The sequence below is a fragment of the Passer montanus genome, unplaced genomic scaffold (genome assembly GCF_014805655.1).
Source record: "Passer montanus isolate IOZ18808 unplaced genomic scaffold, ASM1480565v1 scaffold119, whole genome shotgun sequence".
NCBI classification, from domain to species: Eukaryota; Metazoa; Chordata; class Aves; order Passeriformes; family Passeridae; genus Passer; species Passer montanus.
In genome coordinates, this window is record NW_024358611.1 from 1123024 (window position 1) to 1148784 (window position 25761).

General features: G+C 46.2%; 1 protein-coding gene across 1 annotated transcript in view; it reads right to left on the minus strand.

Moving 5' to 3' along the window:
• Positions 1 to 1650: 1650 nt before the first annotated feature.
• The window catches only part of XKR6 (XK related 6), a 168299-nt gene continuing 144188 nt past the window's right edge, over positions 1651 to 25761 (minus strand). The window contains exons 3-4 of the mRNA XM_039697634.1: positions 21380 to 21576; positions 1651 to 2615 (exon numbers count right to left, since the gene is read on the minus strand). Of these exons, the coding sequence (XP_039553568.1) occupies positions 1651 to 2615; positions 21380 to 21576 (1162 nt within the window). The remainder of the gene's footprint in view (positions 2616 to 21379; positions 21577 to 25761) is intronic.

Sequence of the window (25761 nt, forward strand, 5' to 3'; positions counted from 1 at the left end):
AGTTCCCCACACGTAACCGAGTCGAAGAATTTTCTCAGCTAAATCACAACAACAACATCAACAGAAATACAAAGCACCAAATTCATCTCGAGACGTGAGTCAGTTTTACAGGTTATTACCGTTTGAAGAAGTTTTGTTGGTTGTTTTGTTGTTGTTTGTTTTTTGTGTTTTTTGTGTTTTTTTTAATCCCGACTTTTCATGTTTTGTTTTCCTTAAAAACAAAACAGAAACAAAACAAAAAATCAAAACCCAAAAATCCCCAAAATGGAACAAAGGATGCTTTACAATCACTTTAAGGCTCGCACTGAATGAGACATGACAGGTCTTACACGAGATTACAAATAATACATGTATGCCTTTCACAGCCTTAAAATGATACAGTAGGTCAAATTATTTTGCCAGTCACCGATCAAGTATTGTGCCTTTAAATTGACTCGCTTTTTGCTACCATGCTGAGTTTTATTATTACTGAATAATTATTAGATATGTGGAAATGTACTTTCAGATCGCATTTTTGGTTTATAACTTTGATAATTTCACATTTTCCAGAAATCAAGGTGGCAGACCTTATTCTGGGCTCACACTGTTGGTATTTGCTCCACTGGAGACAGTGGGGCTTTAGCACGAGCACTGTTGGGAACAAGATCAGATCCTGTATTTTCACACTGATATGGTACAATCCCACCTTTGTACAGGATCCATTTCCACGAGGAAAACAGTCCCAAGGTGGGGTCACCTTTATAACACGACTCGGTCAAGGCTTGGCCCAATGGTGTTATAAATTCCTTGCCAAATTATCTTACAGACCTGATTTTGTATTTCAGCTGTTGGAAAAATCAAACTCCATTGGGGTTGTCTTGGCTTTGCTTTCTTATCTTTTCTTTCTTATCTTTAGACATTTGGAGGGTTTTTTCTGCTAAATCAAATATGAGCAACAGGACTATTTTTTTTTTCATACATTTCTCTCTTTTTGTTGTTGTTGTTAATTTTTTTTTTTTTAAAATTTTAAAGTTTGCATTTCAGTTGGATGGTTGGTTTTTCTTTTGTTTTTTTTCCTGGCAGACATTTGGAGGGTTTTTTCTGCTATATCCAATATGAGCAACAGGACTATTTTTTTTTTCATACATTTCTCTCTTTTTGTTGTTGTTGTTAATTTTTTTTTTTTTTTTTTTAATTTTAAAGTTTGCATTTCAGTTGGATGGTTGGTTTTTCTTTTGTTTTTTTTCCTGGCATATAATCATCAAAGAGTTTTGCATGAGAAAGGTGACAGTACTTAATGAAACTCAGCACCTAAGGGCATAAGGCAGTTGTAGGTTTGTTTGTTTGTTTTTTTTTTTTTATTTTTCAATCAGCACCAATCCCATAAATAATGTTCTACACTTGGTGTACGGTATAAAACTGATGTGGAGATGCCTTCTTCTCCACCTGTGAATCCTAGGTGTGGAAGTTGAAATACTGTTTCTTGTGTGTAAAAAACAAAAGAAAAGTTTTTCTTTTTGTTTTTACTTACAAAACATAGAGAATATCTTTTTTTTTTATACATACAGCAACCAGAAAGAAAGCTTATCTGAAGGTTTGTGTTTGTTTCATGATCTGTGTTTACCGTAAACAAAAATAAGGTCCCCTCTTTTACTTTTGCTTTAAGGAGCTTTAAAGTGAAGATTCATATTGTAGCAACTCATATAAGAGAGGTCCATCTCTATACCTAATACCTACAGCTGTGGGGGTGACATATTGGAGGATGTTGATAGTTCTTCTTAACCTCCTGTCTACAAAATGAGCATCCCAGGCAGGATATCTTTTTCTTGGGATGTCAATCTTAATGAGAGGCCCCTCGGGGGGGTAGGGTCGCCCAGATGGAGTAGATGGTACCATTGCTCTCACCTGGAAAACGGGCAAGCAAGTGTCAGCTGTGAGTTCCTCCTGTTGCTCCGTGACCGCTCTGGTGGGCGTAGCCTGGGCCCCCCGGTACCCAGGGGTTTGGGGCGCCATGGGCTCAACATCGGGGGGCAAAGGAATGCCCCAGAGCAGCTCGGCGCAACAGGAGCTGGCAAAGATCTTAGCTCTTGGCCCCATGGGATGCAGCACACCATAATATAACAGCATCAAAGCTATCCCAGCAGCAAAGCTAAGAAAGACACAACACAGTGCTGGCACGGCATAGGAGTCAGTGGTGTCAGGATCTCTGTAAAAATACCAAAGGAGCGTCAAGGCAGCGTTCTCCGTCAGGACCACCGTGTAATACGCAAACATTCGGTATCGAGTCCGCCCTTCCTTGACATTAAACCAGCAGAAAATGTACACAATCCCTACCACCATGTTGAAGAGGATCTCCTCCCACTTAGACATGCAGAAATCTGTCCCACCATGGATGATCCAGAAAGCCATGGCACACCAATGGACCACTACAAAGATCCCAAAGTAGAGCTGGAAGATGGAAGCAAAGAGAGCAAAAGAAATAACTCGGGATGAGATGGTGAAGAGGCGCCAGAAGAGATGGATGAGGGCCCCTCTGTAGCTCATACTCTTCTTGTCGTCCCTAGAGTCCCGAAGAAGCTTGTGATAGGAGGCTAGCACCCAAGCCAGGGACATCAGGGAGGCCACAGAGGACACACCTGCCGGAAGACACACAGATCCACTGAGTTAGACAGGAGCTTTGGTGGAAAACATCATCTGCTCACTAAATTATTGCATCTGGGGCAGGCTCTGGAGCCTGAAGGTTCAACTCACGTCAGGTTGTCCTTACAGTCTGGAGGAGAGAAATACAGAGATATCAGTGTGGGAATTGGAAATGGTGCCGTATTCAGGAGTTCTCTGACTCCTTGTCCTTATCCTCTTGAGCCACTGAATTGGCCACCCCACCCTGGCAGTTCCACTAGGGAACAGCCTCTGTGCTCATTCTGACTGGATCCACATTTGAGAGTTTGAAATCCAGATCCCATCTAAATGCTGAAGCCCAAGTGTGAAAGTTGCTTTCTTGGAGAGCAGAATCTCTCTTGGAATGCACCACGGCAAGAGCAGGACACCTGTATTCCCTGCAACTGCTTGGATTCTTTTTTATTCTAAAATACTTTTATTTCAGCAACATTCCCATTGATTCTGCCTTACTCAGGAATCCCCATTTGCATTTGCCTTTTGGAAAAACATGGGTTTTGTCCCATGCAGATAAACACCTAAATCCAGGGAGCATCAAGACTCATCAATACCCTTGAAAGATTACCAAAACAAAGGATCTGATCTCTCCAGCAAATCCCCCGCTTTGTTTCTGGGATGGACCCAAGACCTCTACTGGAGATAGCTCTTCTCCAGTCTTGTCTACTGGCTGGAGCACAAATCCAAGTCACAGTCATGTCAGGGGGGGCACAGCCTGTACTGAGGTCACCTTCAGCTCCCAAAACATCCCACTGCACCCTGACATGGGGCAGAACACCTCATGATATTCCAAAGGGACCTGGGCTTATTCTCCACCCCAACCAACACTTAAGCAATTTATTTCCTCCAGAAGATAAAATAGTGGCCCCACCACACTTGAGAGGCTTTTAAAAATATAATTCCATTGATTATCACAAGGGTAGATTGAACAACTCATGGAGCAAAACATCAAAATAAAAACTAATTGACAGATTCCTAGGAAAAGAAGGAGCTGCTGGCATCTTATTCCTTTGCCCCCACTGCTGCTCACTGGACAACTGTTCTGCAGGTGAGGCAACAGATGATGGACCAAAATCCATATTTGGGAAGCTCAACAATTTGGTAGCTATGGTTGGATTGGGCCTTAGCAAAGATTTATCTGGGAACATCACCTTTAAAGTCCAAAGGCAAAACTGCTACTGGTTCCAAGCAAAAGAGTGAGAAATGCCCCTCCATCTCTGACGTGTAACAGAGTGATAGGTCCAGATCTTACTTGGCTTCTACTTTTTTAAGAAAAATCCAAGGAACATCTTGCTGCAGCCACTCAGAGTAAAAAAGGTAAAATGCCTGAAAAACCTAAATTTTTTCTTCTCCTGTTTTTAATTCTCTCTGCTCACAGGAGCCTTGCTTCCATGGGAATGCAAATAAGGTCCACTGACTCCTGAGACCTCACTCTGTAGAATTTATCTTGGTTTTGAGGAGCCCACCCCACAGTGTGGCTGGGTTAGATTTCCCTCCTTCCAACCCATCTGTGTCTGGAGGAGAGATGATGGAGAAGAAGGCCAGGAAGGATGACAGATAGTTGGAATTCTCACAGCCTGCCCTAGCTGGAATTCTCACAGCCTGCAAAGTCCACCAAAATAACACCTTTTCATCAGCTCAAGTTTACCTCTGAATCCCTTCTCTTTGGGCTCAAATATGCATTCAAATTTCAGACTGAACTTTAAAAAACAGCAAACAGCAAAGCAGTGAGAGCAGTGGCCCTATCCAAGAGGGAAGCTTTAAGAAAATCACTATTTTCCCCAAGTTCTAAGTCCTCACTAAGAAACACTTGCACATAGGACTTGGGGATTCCAGCCACAGACTCACAGAATGGCTGGAGTTGGAAGGAAGCCCTGGAGATCATCCAATCACTCTGCCAAGGTAGGATCACCTGGAGCAGGTGGCACAGGAACACATCCAGGTGGGTTTGGAATGTCTCCAGAGAGGGAAATCCATGCTCTCCCTGGGCAGCTGTTCCAGTGCTCTGCCACCCTCAGTGTAAAGAAGTTCTTTTTCATGTTCAGGTGGAACTTCTTGTGGTTTATTTTATGGCCACTGCTCCTCATCCTGTCAGTGAGCACCTCTGCAAAGAGTCTGGCACCATCCTCTGACACCCCTTGGAGGTATTCATGTAGATTATTGAGATCCCCCCTCAGTCTTCTCCAGACTGAACAGGCCCAGCTCCCCCAGTCTCTCCCTATAATGGATGGAAACTCCTAAATATGAACAGCCTCATACTCAAGCAGATGTAGATTAGATTAATTTTTAACCTACAAGATGAGTTACATTTTTGGTTAACTTTATTAACAGTTTTGGAAGGATGAGTCATGGCACAAAGTTTTGCTATGTGTATAAGTACTGTTTGTTGCACTACCTCTTGGCTATTCAGTTTTAAAACTTTCCATGATTAGCAGAAAAAAGTATGTCATTTATTGCCTTATTTTAGTGCTGTTTTGCTAGAATCTTGTACAACATTAGCTGTACCTGTATGAGGAAATTCAAGCAGCACCAACCCACAGGAGACAGATGTGTCACCCTGGATTAAAAATGTTTCTATTGGGCTCATTTATTCTAGAAAAGAGAGAGGAATAAAATACACCCAAAACAATCCCCCAGTTTGCACATAAAGGCTTTACCTAATGTTTTCAGGGCAGAACCCTCCACTAATCACAGCCTTTGCTGTAAATTGCTCAGAGTGCATGTGTTGAGTCACTCGCACGGCACCCGGGCTGCTGACAGTCATCTGAACGTCTCCTCCAGCCAGCAGAGAGAGGCAGACACCCCCAGAAAGTGATTCAGCCTGTCCTGACATCCGTGTGTGGGACAGGGAGGGGTTGACTCATGCTCCCAAGGTGTCTGACTCCATCCCTTGCCAGGGGACGTGCGAGCACCAGCAGTCAGGCGGGATGAGCCCCCCCATACAGAACAGCTCATTGTCTCTTCATCTGCACCAAGATCTGAGGGAGGCAATGAAGGATCTTTGGGCAGCTTGACATATTTTTGCTGTTGTTTAAAAGTTCACAAGCCTTGTGTTGAATGTGAATTTTGGCACCCTGGTGATGAGCAGGATCTGGACCTGGGTGTGAGGGGGGAGATCTGTGGGTGGATGTCAGCAGGAACTATGGAGTAATGTAAAGACTTTTACATCACTCTTACTGCCACAAGACTATTCCCTAGCTCTTTCATACAGACTTAAATGACACAGCACTTTTGTCATCTTGACCACAAGTTTTGCATTCCCAACATTCCCTGTGACTTCTAGTCCATGGCATCTTCATACAGTTTACAATTCTCACAGACTATGGGATAAATAATCCCTGTTGTTCCTCTCAATTTCTCCAGATATTATGTCTAATCAACTTTAGCATCTCTTCCATTATAACTAAAACAAAAAGTCCTGAAGAGTTGGATCACATGAGCAGTAATTTTTTATTTTGATTCTGACTCTTGCACGTGGTAACTGATGCACCTTCATGGAGCATGAGTAAGTTTCAATTCCCTTCCAATGTTTGTTTATCAAAGGGATGAGGTTGGATAAACACTGAAGTCACTTCCAAAAAAGCCCACTCCCACTCCTCCCACTCTGTTCTCAGCCTTGGGAGTGGAACATCCCCACATGCACAACCCCATCTCTGCAGGCATTCTTGAGGCAGGAGCAAATCAGCTCCTGTGGGGCTGGAAGCCTTGTGGCTGCAGCTCTGGATCTGTATCCCACCTGCCCACAACGAGTCAGACTGGCACAGACTGGGATTCTCCTAAAACCTCTCTGCCCTAGGAAGGCAGAGGCCAAAGTCACAGACCAAACTCAGCACCATCAAGGAGTCAAGTCCCTGTGTCTTGGATGACAGAGCACAAGAAATAACCCCCCAGATTCCTTTAGGGATGAACCCTGAAGCCCTTGTAGTGAGACATCTGCTCACCTACATTCAACATGAGAAGGCAGAGCTCTGTAATGTCCCATTTGACAGATGAAGCACCAAGATTTGAAGGATTTACCCAAGATCTCATATAAAATCCAAGCTAAACCAGGGAGTAGTTCTCCTTCACATCACAGTGTGCTTGACAAGACATTTCAGACAGGATTCAGCTCCTACTGTAGAGACTCACCCCAGGGTGTCCTTGGTTAAATGATGTCTGTTTGCTCAGAGGAGGATCAAAGCTTAGTGCAACCATCACAGGTGGGAATCCAGCAATGTTTGAGATGCTTTAGGATATTCCAGACCACCATGTGGAGCTGGAAGATGTGACAAACTTGCATGCAGAGGACAAGAACATTTCTGAACTGGGAGCTGGGGTGAAGGAAGGCACTCAGGGCATTTCAAACGACACCAGCTGAGACTCAAAAAAATGCTGCCTTTCTCAAAAGAGCTCATGATCCCTCTTCAATGATAAACCTGTGTGGCACAGAGGCTGTGCAACAGAAAACGGCACAGAGAGATGAGAAAGCAGTGGGAATTAAGGCAGGTGTATAAAAGTTAAATTTCTGAGAATGTCAGACCAAGGAATAGATTCTCTGAGAAAGGGAAACAAGAGCTTTTTCTTTGGATCATGAAAACATGAGTGGACTTGAGTACAATGCAGACAGTGATCTGATACCAGAGGAGAGAAGCCTGAACCACTCTGAGTTGAAGGGAAACTGCAGAAGCTCACAGGAACACCCTGAATTTCATTCTGGTTTGGTTTTCCTTCTCTGGTTTCTACCCATAGTCCAGAAAAAGAAAAGGTCATCTCTGATTTGTGAAAAGGCTCTTTGGAAAAAAAAAAACAAACCCATCCACATGAAAGAATCAAAGCAATGACTCCGCTGAAATTGCCATTGCTGCTTTTAAACCTGGGAACAAAAACAGTGCAAGGAAAGCCATCCCTGTCTATCTGGCCTATTCCTGCTATGAAGGGTTTTACAACCATTCTAATGGAAAAAAATCACACACACACACACACACACATGAATGAATATTTAAAATGAACAATACACCCATTTTGACCTTACTCAGTGTTGTCCAGCTGAGGAGAGAGGATTTTCACTAGGGGTAGGTACAGTTTTCTTCACAAATCCAGCTGCAGGTCGTTGGCTGCCCATAATTTGGATGCAGTTGCTGTAGCACATTCCCTGAGTATTTCCTGTGGTGCCTGCCCCTTTAACGCTGAAAATGATGCCTGAACAGTGCTCTATTTCTTTTTTGACATTAATTCTCCTTAAGACTCCACTAAAACAAAATGGGAAGATACCAACATTTCTCCCGGGTGAGCGGGATGGCAAATATTGAGCATGACACGAAACCTTCCCTCAGCCCCTGTGCAGAGGCAGCTCTTGCTTAATGCCAAGTGCCACGTCTCAGTTCATCCCCATCCCTCACTGGCTGCTCAGGCCCCTGTGCTGTGAACCCTGTTATTCTGTTTTCCCCTTTGGGTGGCACGTTCCTCCCTGAAGCTCAGTAGGAGATGAGGAACAGGCTTTCATTTTGATGCACACAGAGTGAAAATGCATTTATACACAAAAGCGATCAAGGCAGATCCTGCTTTTGTAACAACAGGGCCTGAGAGTCAATCTCCCTCATTTTTTAATCTGATTTAATTTGTTTGTGTCAGAGTAAAAGGGGTCAGAATGAGACCCCAGGTCTGATTTTCATTGTTTCCTGATGGATTTTGATGCTTGATCTGTCTTAATTCTTTCGCATCAGAGAAGGGAATGATTTGTGTCTTTTCCCCTTTATTTTTCCCTCTTTATAACATGGAAAAATATGGAACATTGCTAGTATATAAATAATAAAGGGCTGCACTGACCATCTTGCTGTTCATTTTCCTCACTGGATTTCAGGACACTTCCTTAAACAGTTTCTCCAGTGTGCCACCAGCCCAGGATGGCAGATGGGAACTATTCCACCTATTGTAAACATGATGGAAAAGTCTGACCCAGGAATGGCCTCCTCCCATTTATGTGACACCTCTGTGCTCTACTAAGAGCTGGAATTACCAGGGATGAAAATGCAGATCTTGACACTGGGGAGACTGGGAAGAGATATCACACCAGTGTCTGTCCTTTGCTCTTTTCTCACAGAAATGTTTTGGTTTCATTAGGTGAGGGGTGAGTTTCACATCCTCAGCACCTGCTCCTTGCTAGGGAGATCCTCTGGGATCTTCCTCCAAGGGCTATCACATCCCCATTCTCCAGGATCCAGCTCACCTGGACACAGCATCACCATTCCATGAGAAACAGAAAACTGCTGATGACTGGCAAAGGCAGGACACAGAGGTAACTCCTTTCAGGGACAGATTTCCAGGTAGGTCTGGATAACAAGAAAGACTTTGACCACCAAATCCAACTGGAATCCCTCACAAGGCTTGTGCTGAGTTTCTGTACAGGATAGTCCATGTCCAAGCTGGCACAAGGAGAGCTCTTGCACATTACACCAGAGGCACATCCATGTTCCCAAACCTTTCTCTGAGAGAAAATCCATGCCAAGGCAACTCCACAAAAGCTCATTCACATGGAGAGTTGCCCTCCCACCCCTCGAGAGTTAAAGTCAGGCTCATGTCCTGAAATGCTGCTTCCTGAACCCTTTTCCTTTTGCTAAATTAAGATGTCCTTGGTGACCCCAGAAAAGCTGAATCCCTCCTTAGAGGAAGAGCCCACGGGGTCACCAGGGATTGTGTTTCCAAAGGCCTTGCTTTCCTGCCCTTTCATCCTGCTGCCTTTCAGCTGTCCCCAGTGTCCCTTTTCCCTGCTGCAGGAAGAGGTGACTGGCCACACTCATCTGATCTGTGCTCTCATTATCTCTGCTGCTTCTGTCGTGTCTCCTCCTATTCATGTTCTCTGTGAACTTGGGCACTCCAAACCAGCTCCAAGCCTGCAGCCATCGAGTCTTGTATCTCCTCCTGGATGCAAGCCAGAGACTGATCCTGCTGTGGGAGGCATGAGCACCCCGGGCCAAGCAGAGATGGGATAATCCACCCTCAGTTTGGGCTTGTCCTTGAATAACCTCAGTGAAGTGTCAGCCTCCTGCTCAAAATGTTGGCCATCGCCCACCACATCAGGATTGGCAAAGCTTCCTCGCTGTTCTAAAACCCTCTGTACGAAGATGCCCTGTCCATCACGTGCCTCAGTGTTTATTTCACACCAGGAATGCTGTCTGAGACACGGGATGAGCTGTCTGGACAGCATTCTGTCTCTCCATTGACTCTTCCTGGTGAATCATGGAATGGTTTGAGAGGGAAGGATCCTTAAAGCTCATCTCATTCCAACCCCCTACCATGGATAGACATCTTTCACTCTCCCAGGTGGCTCAGATCCCATCCAGCCTGGCCCTGAGCACTTTCAGGGATGGGGTTCAAATTGAAATAACCAAAGAAGAACATGGTGAGATGAATAATAGATAACAGAGGTTTGGCATCCACCAACTCCCCACAAGAGCTCATAGGGGAACACTGAATCTCAGCGAGGAGAAGAGAGGAGAAAGGAGGATTGCTGAAACCTGTTCCTGGCTCCAGGATGAGCAGAATAGCTCACAGTGGCTCCTGCAGAGCAGAAGCTGACAGACCCAACATGATGTGGGCGTATTCAAGTGACACAACACAATGAATTTATACCACTGAAGGCCAAGCAGGAAAAACAAGCCCCCAGCCCCCTCCTGATGTGAGAAGGGTGCCATGGTCAGCCAGAGGACATCCTAGAACAGCCAGACAGAGTTACCAACATCCTCAAGGGGCAGGAGAAAGACAACATCCCTCTGTTACATCACTGAGAAGAAGGCTTGTCTCCAACAGGCCTGTGTGTGCACAGCCCTCATCAACATGAAAATTCATTCAAGATTTTTGCTTTCCATGATAGCCTTGCCCCTTTTCCAGGATGCTGACTGCAAGTATCTCAGGTTTTACCTATTTATGTAGGAAAAGAAGCTCTTCAGAGCTGTACTGACAGCAACTGGGGCAAATCTCAGTCCCTGTATAAGCAGAGGTCCACAAAAAAGCCTCAGCTCACTTGGATTCTAACTGAGGTCTTTGATGCTGTGTGGTAAATTGTTACCACAGACTGGCTCATAAAAACCAGCAGAGAGGAGAAGGATACATGGGAAGAGAACCTGGTGGTGGTATCTGAACCCCAAATGAGAAACAGAATTATTTATAGACCCTGAGTCCAGCTGGCAGAATAATCTGCCATGTCTGTCCTGTTAAAATCAATCAGGATTGTATCCACTCTGCCCAATAGGAATAGTTCCTGGACTATGTGAATTTGTTTTCTCATGCCTGAGAAAGCTTTGGGAAAGGGCTGGCAGGCAAAACTCTACCAGAGACCAATTTAACACAAACACCTGAGTGCCAGTGCTTGGCCTCCAACACAGTTTGTGTTACAGGTATAGACAAAATCTGATCACAGTCTTCTGTTTATCACAACCATGGTAGTATAATCTTTTCACCCTGTTAAAAATAATGTGGAAGACCTTTGGCTCAACTCCTCAATGCCTGGAGATAAAACTTCTTATATTATCAGATTTTTCAGGCTGGGCAGAATAAATTAGTCCAGGTGGCTGCTGTGTCTGGACAGCTCTGGGGAGCCCAGGCATGGCAGGTAGAGCTTGGGTAATGTGTAATACAGATGTGGGCACAGCTTTCTGCCAGAAAAAAATGTTGTTTTATCAGGATAGGGTAATGCTTTCAGGAATCTGGTGTCAGCTATGCTCCCAAAATTATGCCTGAGGAAAATGTCAGCCTGAATCCATTGCTAGAGACAAATCCTGCATTCTGCAGGGCAGCTTCTTCTGCAACATCTCCACCCAGCCACCAGAGCCTCTGGTGGGACTCTAATGGTAGAGTTCAAGGAAATGACAGCACACAAACTCACTTTTCAGGGGGAACAATGCATGGCAGATGTGTAAGAAATCCATTCAGGAATTTGGAGTGAGTTTGGTGATTTGGCTCAGTCCGAAAGAAGCTGGAGGCAATCAGGGAACAGAGAGACACACACAGTCTTACTTTTGGAGTTCCTGTTGGTATGGCATAAATTATATAAAAGTATTTATAACACAACACTATTTATTTTGAAATGGTCCTTCCGTTTTGATGCTTCCCCTAAATGTTAAGAAAATTAAATGGAAAAAATTAACTGTTTTCCTTTCCACAAAAGCAATTTTTTTTTCACTGAAAGAATCCCCACTTCAGCAGAGGCTGCTTTGAGGGTGTTCATGAAGAACAGTTCTTTCCTTTGTGATTTTTGGAATCAGAATTCTTATTAATCCTACTGGTTGTGTTTTCAATATCAGTGTGGGGCTGCATGGATGGTGCCTGCAATTAGAAGAGCTGCTGTTGTCACATAAATTTGGGTTCATGTGAACCAGTAACCCACATTGCAGCAGCAGGGACTCAAGTGCCAAAAACTCTCTAGGATCTTCCCACCATGCCCAAATTCACTTTTTCCCAGTGCATCCTCTGGAGATCATTAATTCCACAGATCCCTGACTCTCAGGTGGACAGGTATGGCACTGCAGCTGATAGAGACACTCAGAACCAACAACTATGTGCATCTCTGTCTTCTAATGAGCCACACACATGAAGGAGAGATAGTCTGTCCTGAGCTTGGTCTAAATCCCTCCAGGCACCAATCACCTGGGTTAATTCTGCATTAGAAATGTGCTGGGAAAGCAGCAGCCAGGATTTCCCGGGCACAGATTAGCTTGTTTGGAAATAGAGCATGAGAACTGCTCTTCGTGTCTATTTTTGTCAAAAGCTGCGTGAATTGCCATTCTTTTCAGGCCGAGGTGCCCTCTGCACAGTCATCACTGTAATTATAAAGACTTTTGAGTTAAATCCATGTTAATCTGAAGCCTTTAAGTGCTGTCTCAGAATGACACTGAAAAAGACCCCACCTGAGCCCCTAAAAGTGAACAGCCACCGACGAGAGGATGTGAAGTTCCTTGAGAGACCCCAAGAGGTTTCATTGGAAATGATCCACCAGGAGATTCTGACAACACCTCCAGCAAGGACAGGATTTAACTCTGTGCAAACAGAGCAAAATCCCTCTTTGTAGGCAGTGGAGTCACACAAACCTGTTTCAACCTGACAGGAGCACAACCATCTCTAGAAACTTCCATTGCTATTTCCTGCTGAGAACTTAGTTTTTGTCCCTTTGCTAATTAAAGTAGTCTTTCTAGAAAAACAGGTACAAAAACCCCACCCCAAACATGGTTACTTCAACTGGTAAGAATAAGATGACAAAATCCAAGAGGGATTATTCTTGGAGGAAAATAATCACATTTCACATTCAACAGCTGGTTCTTTTTGAAGGGCACTTTAGTTACAATTTCTAGTGGCCAATTCTTTGCTAAGATTTTTGAGTGTATCAAATCCAGCAGAGCTCCTTCCAGTTTGAATCCTGAAAATACCAGAAGGAGCCTCCTACACTGAGATTTTTCAGACCTAATGATATTTGAACTCTACTGTTAGGAACCCTTAGAGGAGAAACACACCTAAATGAACTACTGGAATGGTGAAAAAAATCCAAACCTGTTTTGCTGAAAAAACCCAACACATGGCTCCATTTAGCATAAAATCTTTTCCCACCCATTTCTATGAGTAGGGATGGTTGGCATGAAACAGCAGGACTCCACAAACATTTACAATGTATGTGCATTTCAACACTGCAATCTGATATCTGTTACAGCACCTCTATCCTGTCACTCCCTTTGTTTTTAATTTCTGTTTTAGTTTGGATGAGGACTGCAGCCAATGGGAAAGATGTAAACCTGCCAACCACAAGTTGAAGGGATGCTGTAATCCTGCAAGTAGGGGTTAAAATAGTCTGAAAAAGAGAGGAGCAGCACCTCAGTGCTGGAAAGGAAAGCCCAAAGAGTTCCACTGTCAGCTTTGGAGAGCGACCATGAGGATCCCATTTTCTTTAGCACAGATCTGGGGCAGCTTTGGACCCTGCACCCAGAAATCAGCAGCTAAGCCAAGCCTAATTCTGTTGACTGCTAGGTTCTGTCCCAGCCTTCAAAACAGGGTGGCCCAGAGTGCTTGGTGGGAATTGTTCTTGCCATCACCTGAGCCAAGCATGGGAATTGTTTGGGTTGGTGTTGGCTGCCAGGAGCTAAAAATGTGCCAAGGGCTGATAATTGAAGCAGAGGATGAACAAGATCTGGTGGCTGTGCTCATGTTCTGATGTGTTTTGGTTTATCAGCAGGGATGAAACCCAACAGACTTGTCCCAGGAATGGGGAAGCAACATCTCCTGCCAGGGCTTCATGAGGGAACTTCCTGCTGAAAACATCTCCCATGGGCTGTTCCTTGGGGATGAGACAACACCAAGGCAATGCTCCAAAGGGTCTGTGACAGCACCAAACAGGGATCCTGCAAACCTCCTCTGGTCTGTGGCTTGGCCTGGAGGCAGAATACCTGCAGGCAATTAGGGAAATAACTTCATCCCGGCTCTGGGAATGATTTTGGCCTGATGGGAAAGAGGAAGGGACCCAGTTCGGATCACACTCACTGGCCAAGAAAGAGGGCTCCATCCAGAGATGTGTCAGCAGTGCACATTTTGTAACCTTATGGTTTGTAAACCTGTGATATTGTGCCTTTGGTGGAAATGCCTCAGCATAATCCCAGCTGAGGGGACTGGTCTCTGGAAAAGAAGGAGCATCTCAACATTCCTGGAGAGTACACAGGGCTGGCATCAATGAGGCGAGTCTGGCAGAGTGTTCCTGTGAGGGGGAGTGACAAAGTGGCAAAAACGGATGTGGTGCAGCTGGTGCTGTCTCACTGTGGGGTACTGAAGGCAGCAGGGACACTGATTCCCAAGGATAACAGCAGGAAACTCTTTCTCCCTCTGCTTCCCACGTTTTGTACACTCTGCAAGGACCTATGTGATAGGTAGCAGGTCACAGCTTGGCGTCCACACATTAAGTCATGCTCATCCTGGCTTATCTCCTGGGTCATTTTGCCTTCTGCAAACATTTTTGGGACCTTGATGTACATCAGGAAGGGGCTCCTGTGCCTGGTGGCTGTCCCCTCAGTGACCCTCAGTGTGAAGACACGGGTGTTCTGAGGGCACTGAGAGCATGAGGCTGATAAAATGCCAATTAGGACAAAAGTAATTTCAGGAGATTTCTACTGACTCAGTAATTTTGCTGCATGCCCAGACTTAGAACTGTCACCCCAAGCTAATCATTAAAAAACAATTAATAGTTTCTGAAGTGAGACAATTCTTTCCTTCAAAACTCAACAATTTTGAGTTGCATCAACCTGAACTGCTCCACCTCCATCAGGGGTAGAAGCACAGAGTAGTCCCTGCTCAGCAGGGCATCTTTTCCATGTTTTTTTGCACATCCCAGAGCCCACGTGGCACCTTTTCTATGTTTCTTTGCACAAGCCAGAGCCTACATGGCATAATTTCCATGTTTTTCTGCACATCCCAGAGCCTATGTGCTCCCTGTTTATCCATGCTCTCCTAAATGCCTGACAAGAATCCCGCACTAGAGCAACCTGAAGCTAAAAAGAATTGAATTTCACTAACCAACAGCAGCTTTTTCTATGCTCTTATCCCAAACCTCCCATGAGAAGCGTATCTCCAGAAAGCCTGCAGCATGGAGTTACCCAAAAAAGTCTGAATTTCCTGCCTGGAATCTGCTTGACAAGATCCCAAACTTCTCTCCATGCCTCAGTTTCCTGGCTGGCCCCCAGCTCCTGGGAACAGCATGAGCTAATGCTGTTGTAGTGCTCTGATGATGTAACCCCTTCCCAGTGATTACCACAGTCTGACAAAGCCTAAAATTGGCAGCACTGGCCCCGTGCCAGCTCTGTCCCGTGAATGGTGACTCATCTTTCCTGGCTGTGCCGTGTCCTGTGTGTGACGGCGACACGTGGTACGGAACAGACGGGGTTTTTATCAGCACTCCAAAAATAAGAGCCAGAGACATGGCAAGGTGGTGGACAGAGAAGCTGCAGGTGGGGATGGGCGAAGGGATGACGTTCTCTCTTTGGGCTGGCTCCAAATCCCGTTGGAAAAAGAAAAAATAGCTGTCCCTGGCTCTGAAGGCTCCTGGATCCCACCGCACTGGGACAATACGGCTGATGATGGGACAAGCTGTCCCATGCCAGCGTTCCTTCAGGCTTGGTCTGCTCTCAGCATGCCAGAGCAAGGCGTCCTCAGTGCCACTGCCAACTGTGGAGATGGCTTTTTGATGCTGCTGGGAATTGGCCAGGGACCAGCGGCTCCTTTCCAGCAGGGCACCAAATTGCTCCCTGTCATCCGGCTTTGGTGGGAAGGAGGGGAAGGCAGGAACAGAGCCATATGCCCCAGTCTGGCAGAGCACTGGAGTCATATGAGTGGCCTCCCAGGCGAGTTGCTTATGAGTTCAGAGCTATCTGGGCCTCCTTGGGCTGATGGTGAACATTTAAAGGGAAACTGTGGTGGAGACAGGACAAATTTTCAGGGCAGGTCATCCCAGATCCTCCCTGCCCAGCAAGAACACGACTGGTGGGGTCTCTTTCCCACATGGCAAAGAGAAACTGCTTTTCTCCTTGTGCTTCTTCTGTCACAGGAAACCAGGCCTGGGTGATGGACATCTCTCACTACTTTTAATCCCCAAGGAATGACATGAGAAAAAAGGAAAAAAGAAAATCTGCCTTTGGGCAAAGTTGTAGAATCTCTTTTTCCTCATGATCTGTCTCAGAACCTGAGCCAAAGCCCAGAGTGTGGCTCTGGTAGACCTTGTCCCCACCCCATCTCCTGTTACTGAGGACTTCATAAGGCAAAGACTTCTTTAATCATACAGTGAAGTTCCCTTGGTGGATCTCAGGAAAAATGCACCAGTCAGGAAGAGGATTTCTGCTTTGCAGAAATAGGATTTTCCCACACCGAATCTGCAGATGCCATATTGAATTCTGCACTGATCCCCATGGGATCTGGTCCCTGTGTAGAACGAATTCTGGTTTATTTATCAGGTTGTGGGGCTCTGCATAAATGGGGAAAATTTTGTGTTGTGAGGTTGCAGAGATTGGGTTTGGGGTTTGGATTCCTGTTTGAACAATTTGGGCACACCTGTTTGGCCCAGGCCAGCATGAAGGGTCTTGCACTAACTTTAAGTGCTCCTTCAAGTGGTGAAAAGGATGACATTTCAACTCTCATTATGTTCAGGCCAGTGTTGATGTCACTTGAAACGAGTCTTTTTTTCACTTTCACTGGAGACCTGAGGATTTTAGTCTCCTCATTTACGTTCAGGCCAGTGTTGATGTCACTTGAAACTCACATTTTTGAACAACCACAGGCTGAGGGTCCCTTTCTAACTCAGTTGACCAGCTGAGTCTTCTAAACTAAGTGACAGGAAAAATGATCTTTAGTTTGCCCTTGCAAAAAGGAATCATAAATGATTTTAAATGGTCCCTAGACATGGCGCAGACAAGGGAGAACATGATAAAAAAAATAGGACTTCACTTTGAGAGGGACAAGATGATTTGCAAACTCCACCAGGATAACTCTGCAACCAGCACACATCTGTAGCTGAGATGGCTGAAATCCATTTTAATGCTTAATTTGTATCACTCTGCTTAAATAAAATGACCCCCCAAACTCCTAAGTTAATGTTGTTTTTCCTTAAATACATGAGCAGCTTCAGCCTACTTTTGAGGGCTGTGGAGAGTGCACACACCTCCCAAAATCCCAGAGACTCTGGAAGGACCTTGCAAAAGGGAGGCTTATGTTGCTAATCTCTCTCAGATCAGCTGTAGGGTTATCAAGGAGATGGACACAGCATCTGTGGAGAGATGTGGCTTTTTGTGGAGGGAGAGAGAGACTCTGTGCTGAAAACTGCAGCCTCATACAGGCAGAAATCTTTGTGTAAAGAACTTGTGACAAGTGGAAGGATGTTGGGGCTTCTGCTAAATCTCATTAAGTTGTAAAGAAGCCACGTAAAAAAAAAATTAAAAAATTAAGTGGAAGCAAACCTCTTTAAGAGGAGATTTATGCCAGAAAATCTGGAATCCCTCTCACCTCCCTGTCTACCTAGAGGTTGGGTATCTCCTTTAAGCTGGTTTGATCTGCTCCTTCCCACTTGGAGCAGAGGAAGTGGCACCTCTGTGGGGTGAAGGGGGTTAAGGATGGTTTGTTCTGCAAAGGAGTGACGTGGATTATCAGCTGTGAGTGATTATGGAATGAGTATCAGTGTTGCTGAGTCTTTTCTGTTGTTAATGCTATGTTTTCCCCTGCAAACACTTGATTTAAGTCCATGGGAAGTCCTCTGGCCATTGCTGCCCAGGAGTCTGAGAGATGGACACCCTTTTATCCTCTCCTAAACCTCAGACACAGTTAGGCTGACTGAGGAGCAATGCTGCATCCTCTCCAGCATCCCTTCCCCACCTTCAGCCTGACCCCAGTGGTAGGTATAAATGCATCAGATTCCCTGGAGAAAGATGCTGGTGCTGGTGCTGGTGCTGCTTGTTGAGAATCTCATCCCACCTCCTTCAGCTGCTTTGGACATGAGCTGTTCCACGTGTTGGATCCATCCTTATTCCCTCACCTTCTCTTGACTCTGTTTTGGGCCCATCCAGCTGCGGTTGTAGCAGATAAATCCTGCACAGAGGGCCTGCCTAACAACACCAGCTCCTTCCACATGGATATTCCTGATGTTGTTCCATTTGTTTGGTTTCCACCAACCAAAGAATTCCAGCTCAGGCTCTCAGCATTCACCTTCCACTGCCCAGCTGATGGAGTTCACAGAGTTCTCACCTCTTTTCTCTCTGTGCTCTTTTCTGTTGTTCCTCAGACAAGAGGAGCTAAGCTGGGATCTGCTCTGCCTTGTGCTGGGGATATGATGAAGGAATGAATCCTGACTCTCATGAAATCCCAGCTTGAGTCTTGTCCCAAGCTTTACTGAGGCTTGGCCTCAAATTCCAGCTCCAGCACTTCTGCTGCTGGACATTTTCATTTTTGGGTGAAACTCCTCTGTTCTTTGAGTGCTGAAGGAACAACAGACTCAGATCCCACCCAACCATCACATCTCACATCTCTCATGGTCAATTAGTTCTTGCAAGGCATGATGAGTTTTTTCTTTCTTTCACCCACCCAATAGATTGAAACCCAGGAAATTAAGCATTATCCTGGTTATATCACTTCCTACTCATCCTTCCAAGATCAGCCCTTTCTACTATGCTGTGTGGCAGAAATACTTTGAAGGAGATGCTCTAGGTCTGAGTAAAGACCCCCAATGTGTTCACTCTTCTTTCCTCAACAGCTCTCTTAACACAGGAATTAGGAGACAAAAGCAAAACCTCCAGCTAGCCATTCCAATAATTCCCTTTCTAAAGCTCCTTAAATAGAAGTTCACCTGTTAGGGGAGAAATGAAACCTGGGCTTGGCATTACAACCTAAAGAGCAGGGAGGGCTGGGGCTTGGAGGAGGGATGTATGCCACAGGAAATGGTGAACTGACCTTTTCTGGCACTAAATGAATCCATAGGAGTCTGTGGGGATGTATAGAAGCAGCTGGAGCCTGGACACATCAGCAGGGGCTGTACCTGGGCTTTTAAGCCTTTCCCTGGGTTGTTTTTTCAGCGTGCATCCCTCAGGGATGCAGCTGATACTTGTCCCTGCTTAAAGGCAGAACTGGCCCCTTCCTGTGACGAGCCACGCTCCCACAGACTCGATGAGCCAGGAGAGACTTGATTTGATTTTTAAACACACTGCCTTCCTAACAGTATCCATCTCCCTTTGCTTTAAGTGAAAATCTTTGATGCTCTCTTTCACAACGGCTCCTCTTCGCATTTAATTTGCTTTTATATAATTATGGACTGGCTGTGAGGAGGAGAAGAAGGAGAAGGAGAAGGAGAAGGAGAAGGAGAAGGAGAAGGAGAAGGAGAAGGAGGAGAAGGAGGAGAAGGAGGAAAAGGAGGAAAAGGAGGAGAAGGAGGAGAAGGAGGAGAAGGTGAAAGAGAGAAGCACTGAATGGGCATGGAGGAGCTCTAGGAAACCTCGCACCGGAGGAGTCAAGGAGCACTGAGCAAGCTCCGCTGCTCTCATCCATCAGCGCCCGCATCCCTGGCACAGGCGGGGAGGGAGGCAGGGAGAGGATGCTCTGGGGACCCGGCGGGCTCGGCTGCTGGAGCGTGGCGAGCAAAGAGCCCTCCAGGGCTCGGGGAGGCAGGCGGGGACGTGCGCTGCCTTGGAAGAGAGCGCAGCCGGCTCGGCGCGCTGGAGGAGCAGAGGAACTGCAAAGCCGAGGAAGGGAGGGGAGGGGGGATGCTGGAAAAATGATGCAGCTCGTTCAGTGGATTAGGCAGCCGTGCCTGGAAGTGGCAAAGTGGAAGAGCCACGGATTTGAAAGCCTGGAGGGATTATTCTCCCACGTTGTCTGACTCGCAGCGCAACAGAGGCCAACAAACTTCACCCGGCGCTTTCTGCGGCGAGTCCAACAATCTGCAGAACGCCCTGGCAAACCTCCTGGGCTGTGATTTCTGCATTTTCAGTCGGGTTAATAACGTTGGAAGCAGCAGGAAAAGGGGGCTGGCAAATGTGAGCCATTCTAGCAGGAGTTGTAGAAAGGCATATTCATCATGTCAGCACTTTGGAGGCCTGGAGAGCTCGTGATGAGAGGTTTCAAGGAAAGACTGCATAAATAGGAGGAGGGAAGCTTCTATAAACAACTGTGATGGACATGCTGGAAATACAGAGGAAAGGAAGAGTGGCTGGCCTTCCTTGATGCCGTAGGTAGTGGTGACCTTGGCAAAACCAGCAAAATTTAACCCCAAAGCAAATTCCAATTTCAGTTCCCACCTCAGCTCCAAAACCTCCTCAGAAATGACAGGCCCCAACCAGGCTGTCTTTGGGAAGCTGAGTGTCACCCATGGTGCACGAACTGAACAGGGGCTGAATAACCAAGCAGCTCCACTGCTGGTCCTTGGAAAGGATGGTTGTCCCTCAGGCTGGTCACACCCACACTGCCAGCATGGCCATGGGCTGGGAGAGCTGCTCATGCCAGGGCTGGGACAGGGCCATGTCCCTCTCAACTGGGACAGATGCCCCATGCTCAGCACATCACAGCAGTGGTGGACACCAGAACTGGCAAAATATTCCCTGTGGTGGCTTCCAAGCCTCTTCTCATAATTTAATTGCCTTTCCAATTAAACCTCCACTACATCCCTGTTCCTACACAATCCCCTCCACTGCCTTCCCCTTATCTTTTCCTGGGATTGGTGAGAACCATGGTACCAATAACAAGACCTTAACTCCTGGGCACTCATCAGAAAAGGCCCTACAGCATTTAGCTGTTGAAAACCCCCTTTTTTACACTTAACACCATCAGAGCATTGCATAGGCATTGAATCATTTGTCTTCACAACACAAACTCAAATCTGGCCAGTTTTATCAGCCTACTTATGTAAGGAGGGAAACTGAGGCAGGGAATGGTTGTGTTTGCCCAGTGCCAAGCGACAAACGAGTGGTGCCACAGCAGCAGAACCTGCTTGCCTCCTCCTGACACCACCATCATTCCTTTAGCCTGGACTGGGCATGGAAGAGCCGAATCCCATCTTTTCCTTGACACTGATTTTTTTTTTTCCTCCTCAGAGGAACAAGCAGAAATTTTACCCAGCGAACGCAGCAGAGATTTGTCCCAAAGTCGCAGCCCCCAGCCAGGGTGGGAAGTGAGCAACACATCCATCAGCTGCTGGGCACTGGGAGCAGAGACTGGGAGAGGCTGGAAAGTTGGGGAAGAGGGGGCCACTTACATGGTAATGTTTCTGCACGGTTCTTTTGGATCATTATGCAGAGCTGTAGCACCAGTTGAGGGGCGCTCTCGAGGAACGTTTCCAGGAGGCGCAGCATGTTTACGTCTGCATATTCGTACATCATAGCCCAGTAGAAACGCCGCTGGTGTTCCTTCCGCCTCTGGCTCTGGATCCCCAGGTACATTGTTCGGATATACCTGCAGGGAACAGGAGGGAAAAGCTGGGCGTGAGACGTTGGAGAGGCAGCAAAATCTGTTTGTGGGGGAATGGGGTTCTGGGAGACGTTGGGGTTTGCGCAGTTCTTCCGCTCCCTCCTGTCAGATCTGAGGAGGACTTTTAGAATCTGACTAGTCATTAATGTTGGAAAAGACCTCCAAGATCACCAAGCCCAGCCTTAAACTAGATGCCACCCTGAGAATAAGACCGTATAATGAAGTGCATTTGGTGTTACAGGGGTGGGAATACTTTAACTGGTACCACCCAAATGTGAAGCCTGGGAGTAGGAAATGCTTTTGAAACACAAGAAAACAACCCTCTCAGCTAATTTTCATCACAAGAAGAGAACCCACATGAAAAATACCGCTCCTAACGCTTGGAAGTGACTTGACAGACCATCTAAGCCCCCTCAGCACTCTGGTAAGGAGCTTCTCTCACAGACCCCAGAGCTCAAGAAGTGTTTGGACCACACTCTCAGGCTCATTGTGGGATTCTTGAAGTTGTCCAGGAATTGGAATCTGACAATCCTTGTGGGTCTCTTCCAGCTCAGAATATTCTGTGATTTTATAATTTGACCCTATTTCATCATAGGTGGAGCAACGAGACACCACCTTCACACGCAGCACATGTGTGACCCACAGATGTGAAAGGCCACAGTTTGTCACTGGTCAGCTTTGAGACTTTGGGCAATGTTGGAGTAAAAGGAGGTGTCTCGTGCATGGACAGGCACAGCTCTACCACTGCCTCTGTCTCAGGACTTGTGGCATTTAAGAAAAGACCCCAACAGAGTCCTTTCTAATGCCTGTTGATGTCACAGAATCCCAGAATGGTTTGGGTTGGAAGGGACCTTAAAAATCATCTTCTTCCAACCCCCTGCCATGGACAGGGACACCTTCCACTATTCCAGGTTGCTCCAAGCCCTGTCCAGCCCAGCCTTGGACACTTCCAGGGATTGACAATCCAACATTATGTTTTCTTCCTTCTCATCCTGAGCCGTGGCTGTAACCTCATTTGGGATGGGAACCATTTCACCTAACGCCGACCTCAAAGCTGGTCATCTGAGCCAGTCAATCGTCGGAAATATCCCCTCCCGGGACCGTTCATCTGTCCCAGCTCTGCTGCCAGCACGGCAGCGGGATGGAACGCCTTCTGGAGGCTCTGGGAGGGGCTCACGGCACAAGCTGGGGTTTGGCCAAAACGATTAGATCATCCCCTGCTACTCGGGCGAGACTGCACAGCCGGCGAGAGCAGGAGGGAAGGACGTGAGCCTGGAGAGCCTCCGGATCTCCGAGTTACACCCAGGGACGGGGAGCTGGGAGAGAAGCAGAGGCAGCTCTGCGAACCCTGTCCTTCATCCAGCATCTTGTCCTTCCTGCCCGCTCGCAGCTGACTGGCACGGGAGGCGAAAAATCCCGAAAGAGGGACTGCAAGGACACCAAAAAATGACGCAGGAAAGCCACCAGATGGGGCTCGACACTCGAGAAAATGCTACGGCGGTCATACGACACTGGTGACACTGGTGTGACATCCACAGCAGACCCCGAGTGGGACGGAAATGGCCGTGGAGCACCTGCCCTCCCAAATCCACCACCTGCACTTGGCATTTCCATGGAAGACCCCAACTCCAGGAGCTGCAGAGCGACACAGGCATCCTGCCTTCCCTTCACCCAGGAATTAAATAAATGCAGTTTAGCTGGGAAGGCAAAGTCAGGGAGAGTGTCGTGGCTCAAGGAGGAAGCAGAGAAAAAGGAGAATGCAATGGTTTTTATAATGTCAGTGACACAGGGCCAGCAAAAGCCAAGTGGTGGTGACCTTAAGGTGCTGCCCACGGGCAAAGGCACCATCACCTCTGCCAAATTCCACCAAATCTGTCCTGTAGTTCTGGATTATCTCCCCCTCCCCAGAACCTCCTGTTCCTTCTGTACACAAAACCTAAACTCCTCTTCAGAAGGTTAAACCACTCATTTCTCATCACCTCAGCCACAGACAAGAAGAATTTATTGGTTTTCATCCTGCAGCAGTCTTTTACTTGTTTGCACATAGTTGCCATGTAAACCTTTCATTTCTCGAGATTAAAAAAAAAAAAAAAAAAAAACCAAAAAAACCAAACCACAGTTCCAATGAATCATAGAATTATTAAGGTTTGAAAATACCTCTAAGATCATCAAGTTCAATCATTCTCCCAGCACTGCCAAGGCCATCATTAACCCATGTCCCCAGGTGCCACATCCACATGGCTTTTAAGTCCCTACAGAGATGAGGATTCCACTACCTCCCTGACCAGCCACTTCCAATGCCTGACAACCCTTTCCCTGAAGGAATTCTTCCTGATGTCCAACCTGAACCTTCCCTGCTGCAACTTGAGGCTGTTCCCTCTCATCCTGTCCCTTGTTCCCTGGCAGAGGAGCCCAACCCCCCCAGCTGCCCCCTCCTGTCAAGAAGACAAGAAGGTCCCCTGAACCTCTTTTTCTCCAGAAAAAAAGTTCTTTCAGTGCCTTCCCACAGTTCACATTTCCTACGCCTCTACTCCTTCCACACTGCTGTTCCCAAGAGCTGTCTCCACTTTTGGGTTATTTTTAAGGCCATCTTTACTTTTCCCAGCCCTCCAGGCTGGCTGAACCAAACTGCAACAAGGACACTGGGCCACTCAAAAAGATTAGGAAGAAATTATCAGAAGGGACACAATGTCCTGCAATGATTTCTCCTGGGTCTCTGGGATTAGGGTGAATCTCTAGGGATTCACCACCATCCACAGTTTAAGCACAGGTTTTCCTTACTGGCCATGGAAAGAGGATATGACACCAACCCATGGAGGCAGAATGCATGGGAAAATATTCAAATTCATGGGATCGACACAGCGCCCTGATCCTGTCTCCATCAGTGGCAGTGGCACAAACATCAAGTTCTCCCTGACTGCTGAGCCCACAGCCTTTGGCAAAGGTCACCTGCATTATGCCTCTTCCACAGATGGGGAAACTGAGCCAGAGAGCACCAAAAAAGTGCTCTCAAAGGTTTTTTTGCATCAAACCCCAGATCTTTTAGTGCTGTCCCCTGCCTCTAAACACCAGATGAGTGGAGCACAGCCCTGTCAGATGATTCTCTTCCATCCAGGGTGGACATAATTCCTTCATGGCATAAATCCCAGCCCTGCCCAATCTGACCCCAAAGGACAAATCTGTCCCTATCCCATGGGACTGTGACCTCAGGAACCCCTTGGCAAATGTTGGGCAGTGTGGGCAAAGCAGCTCCAAGGAACATTTGCAGCTGAAAGTAAGTTAACTTCATTTTTCTTTCTCTTCAGTCCATGAAAAAATATGGTGCTCTGTCTTCAGCATCCTTCAGACCCAAATCTGGCAAAGAGAGGAAAGGAATGACTAAGATCCCATTCCCTCTTGATGCCAGTGGATTGTGATAAAAGTAATAAAGTAATATTTCCACCTTGTGGGCTTTCAGCAAGCAATAAATACCTACTTAATTCCTACTTAATTAATCAACATAAAATGTCGCCCAGCTCCAACATTGATAATTCTTAACCCTGTTTCCAAACACCAATGTGCAGAACTGGTGTGAACAGTTTTATTACAGGTCATCTGTTTCCTTGTGTTATTTTATTTACTTATTTGAGAGTCTTTCAAACCTTTCCTAGCACTGGTTAAGTGTAGACAACTTAAGAAGAATTAAGAAAAAAAAAAATCAATGTCATTTCACCTGAAATTCATTGTTCCCGGTCAAGCTGGTGGCAAACAGGCTTCTATAATTAGACTTTAAAATCCATATTCAGGCCTGATCTTCAATCTTTAGCAACACGATGCTTCCTCTTATGTCAGTGAAAACCATTCACTGCTCCATGCTTTTGAAAATCAGGCTAATTTATTTATTTAAGAGCTTAATTTAGGATATAGGAGCCTAAATTTGAGCTTTTTTTTTTTCTTTTTGAATGCTGACTATTTTTATATAAGAGTATGTGTGTTTGTGTGTATTTTTAGTTCCAAGTCTCATCACAGCTTCAAGAGATAGAACTAATTTGGGGCTGGGAGGGGGATTGGGGTGATGTTTTTTATTTTTTTTTTTAGTGCACAAAGGATTGGCTGTCCCCTCCCTCTTGGCAGGGCTCCCAGAATTCCTGTTGGTATAATTACCCTCACGCTTATTTACTACGTATGTCA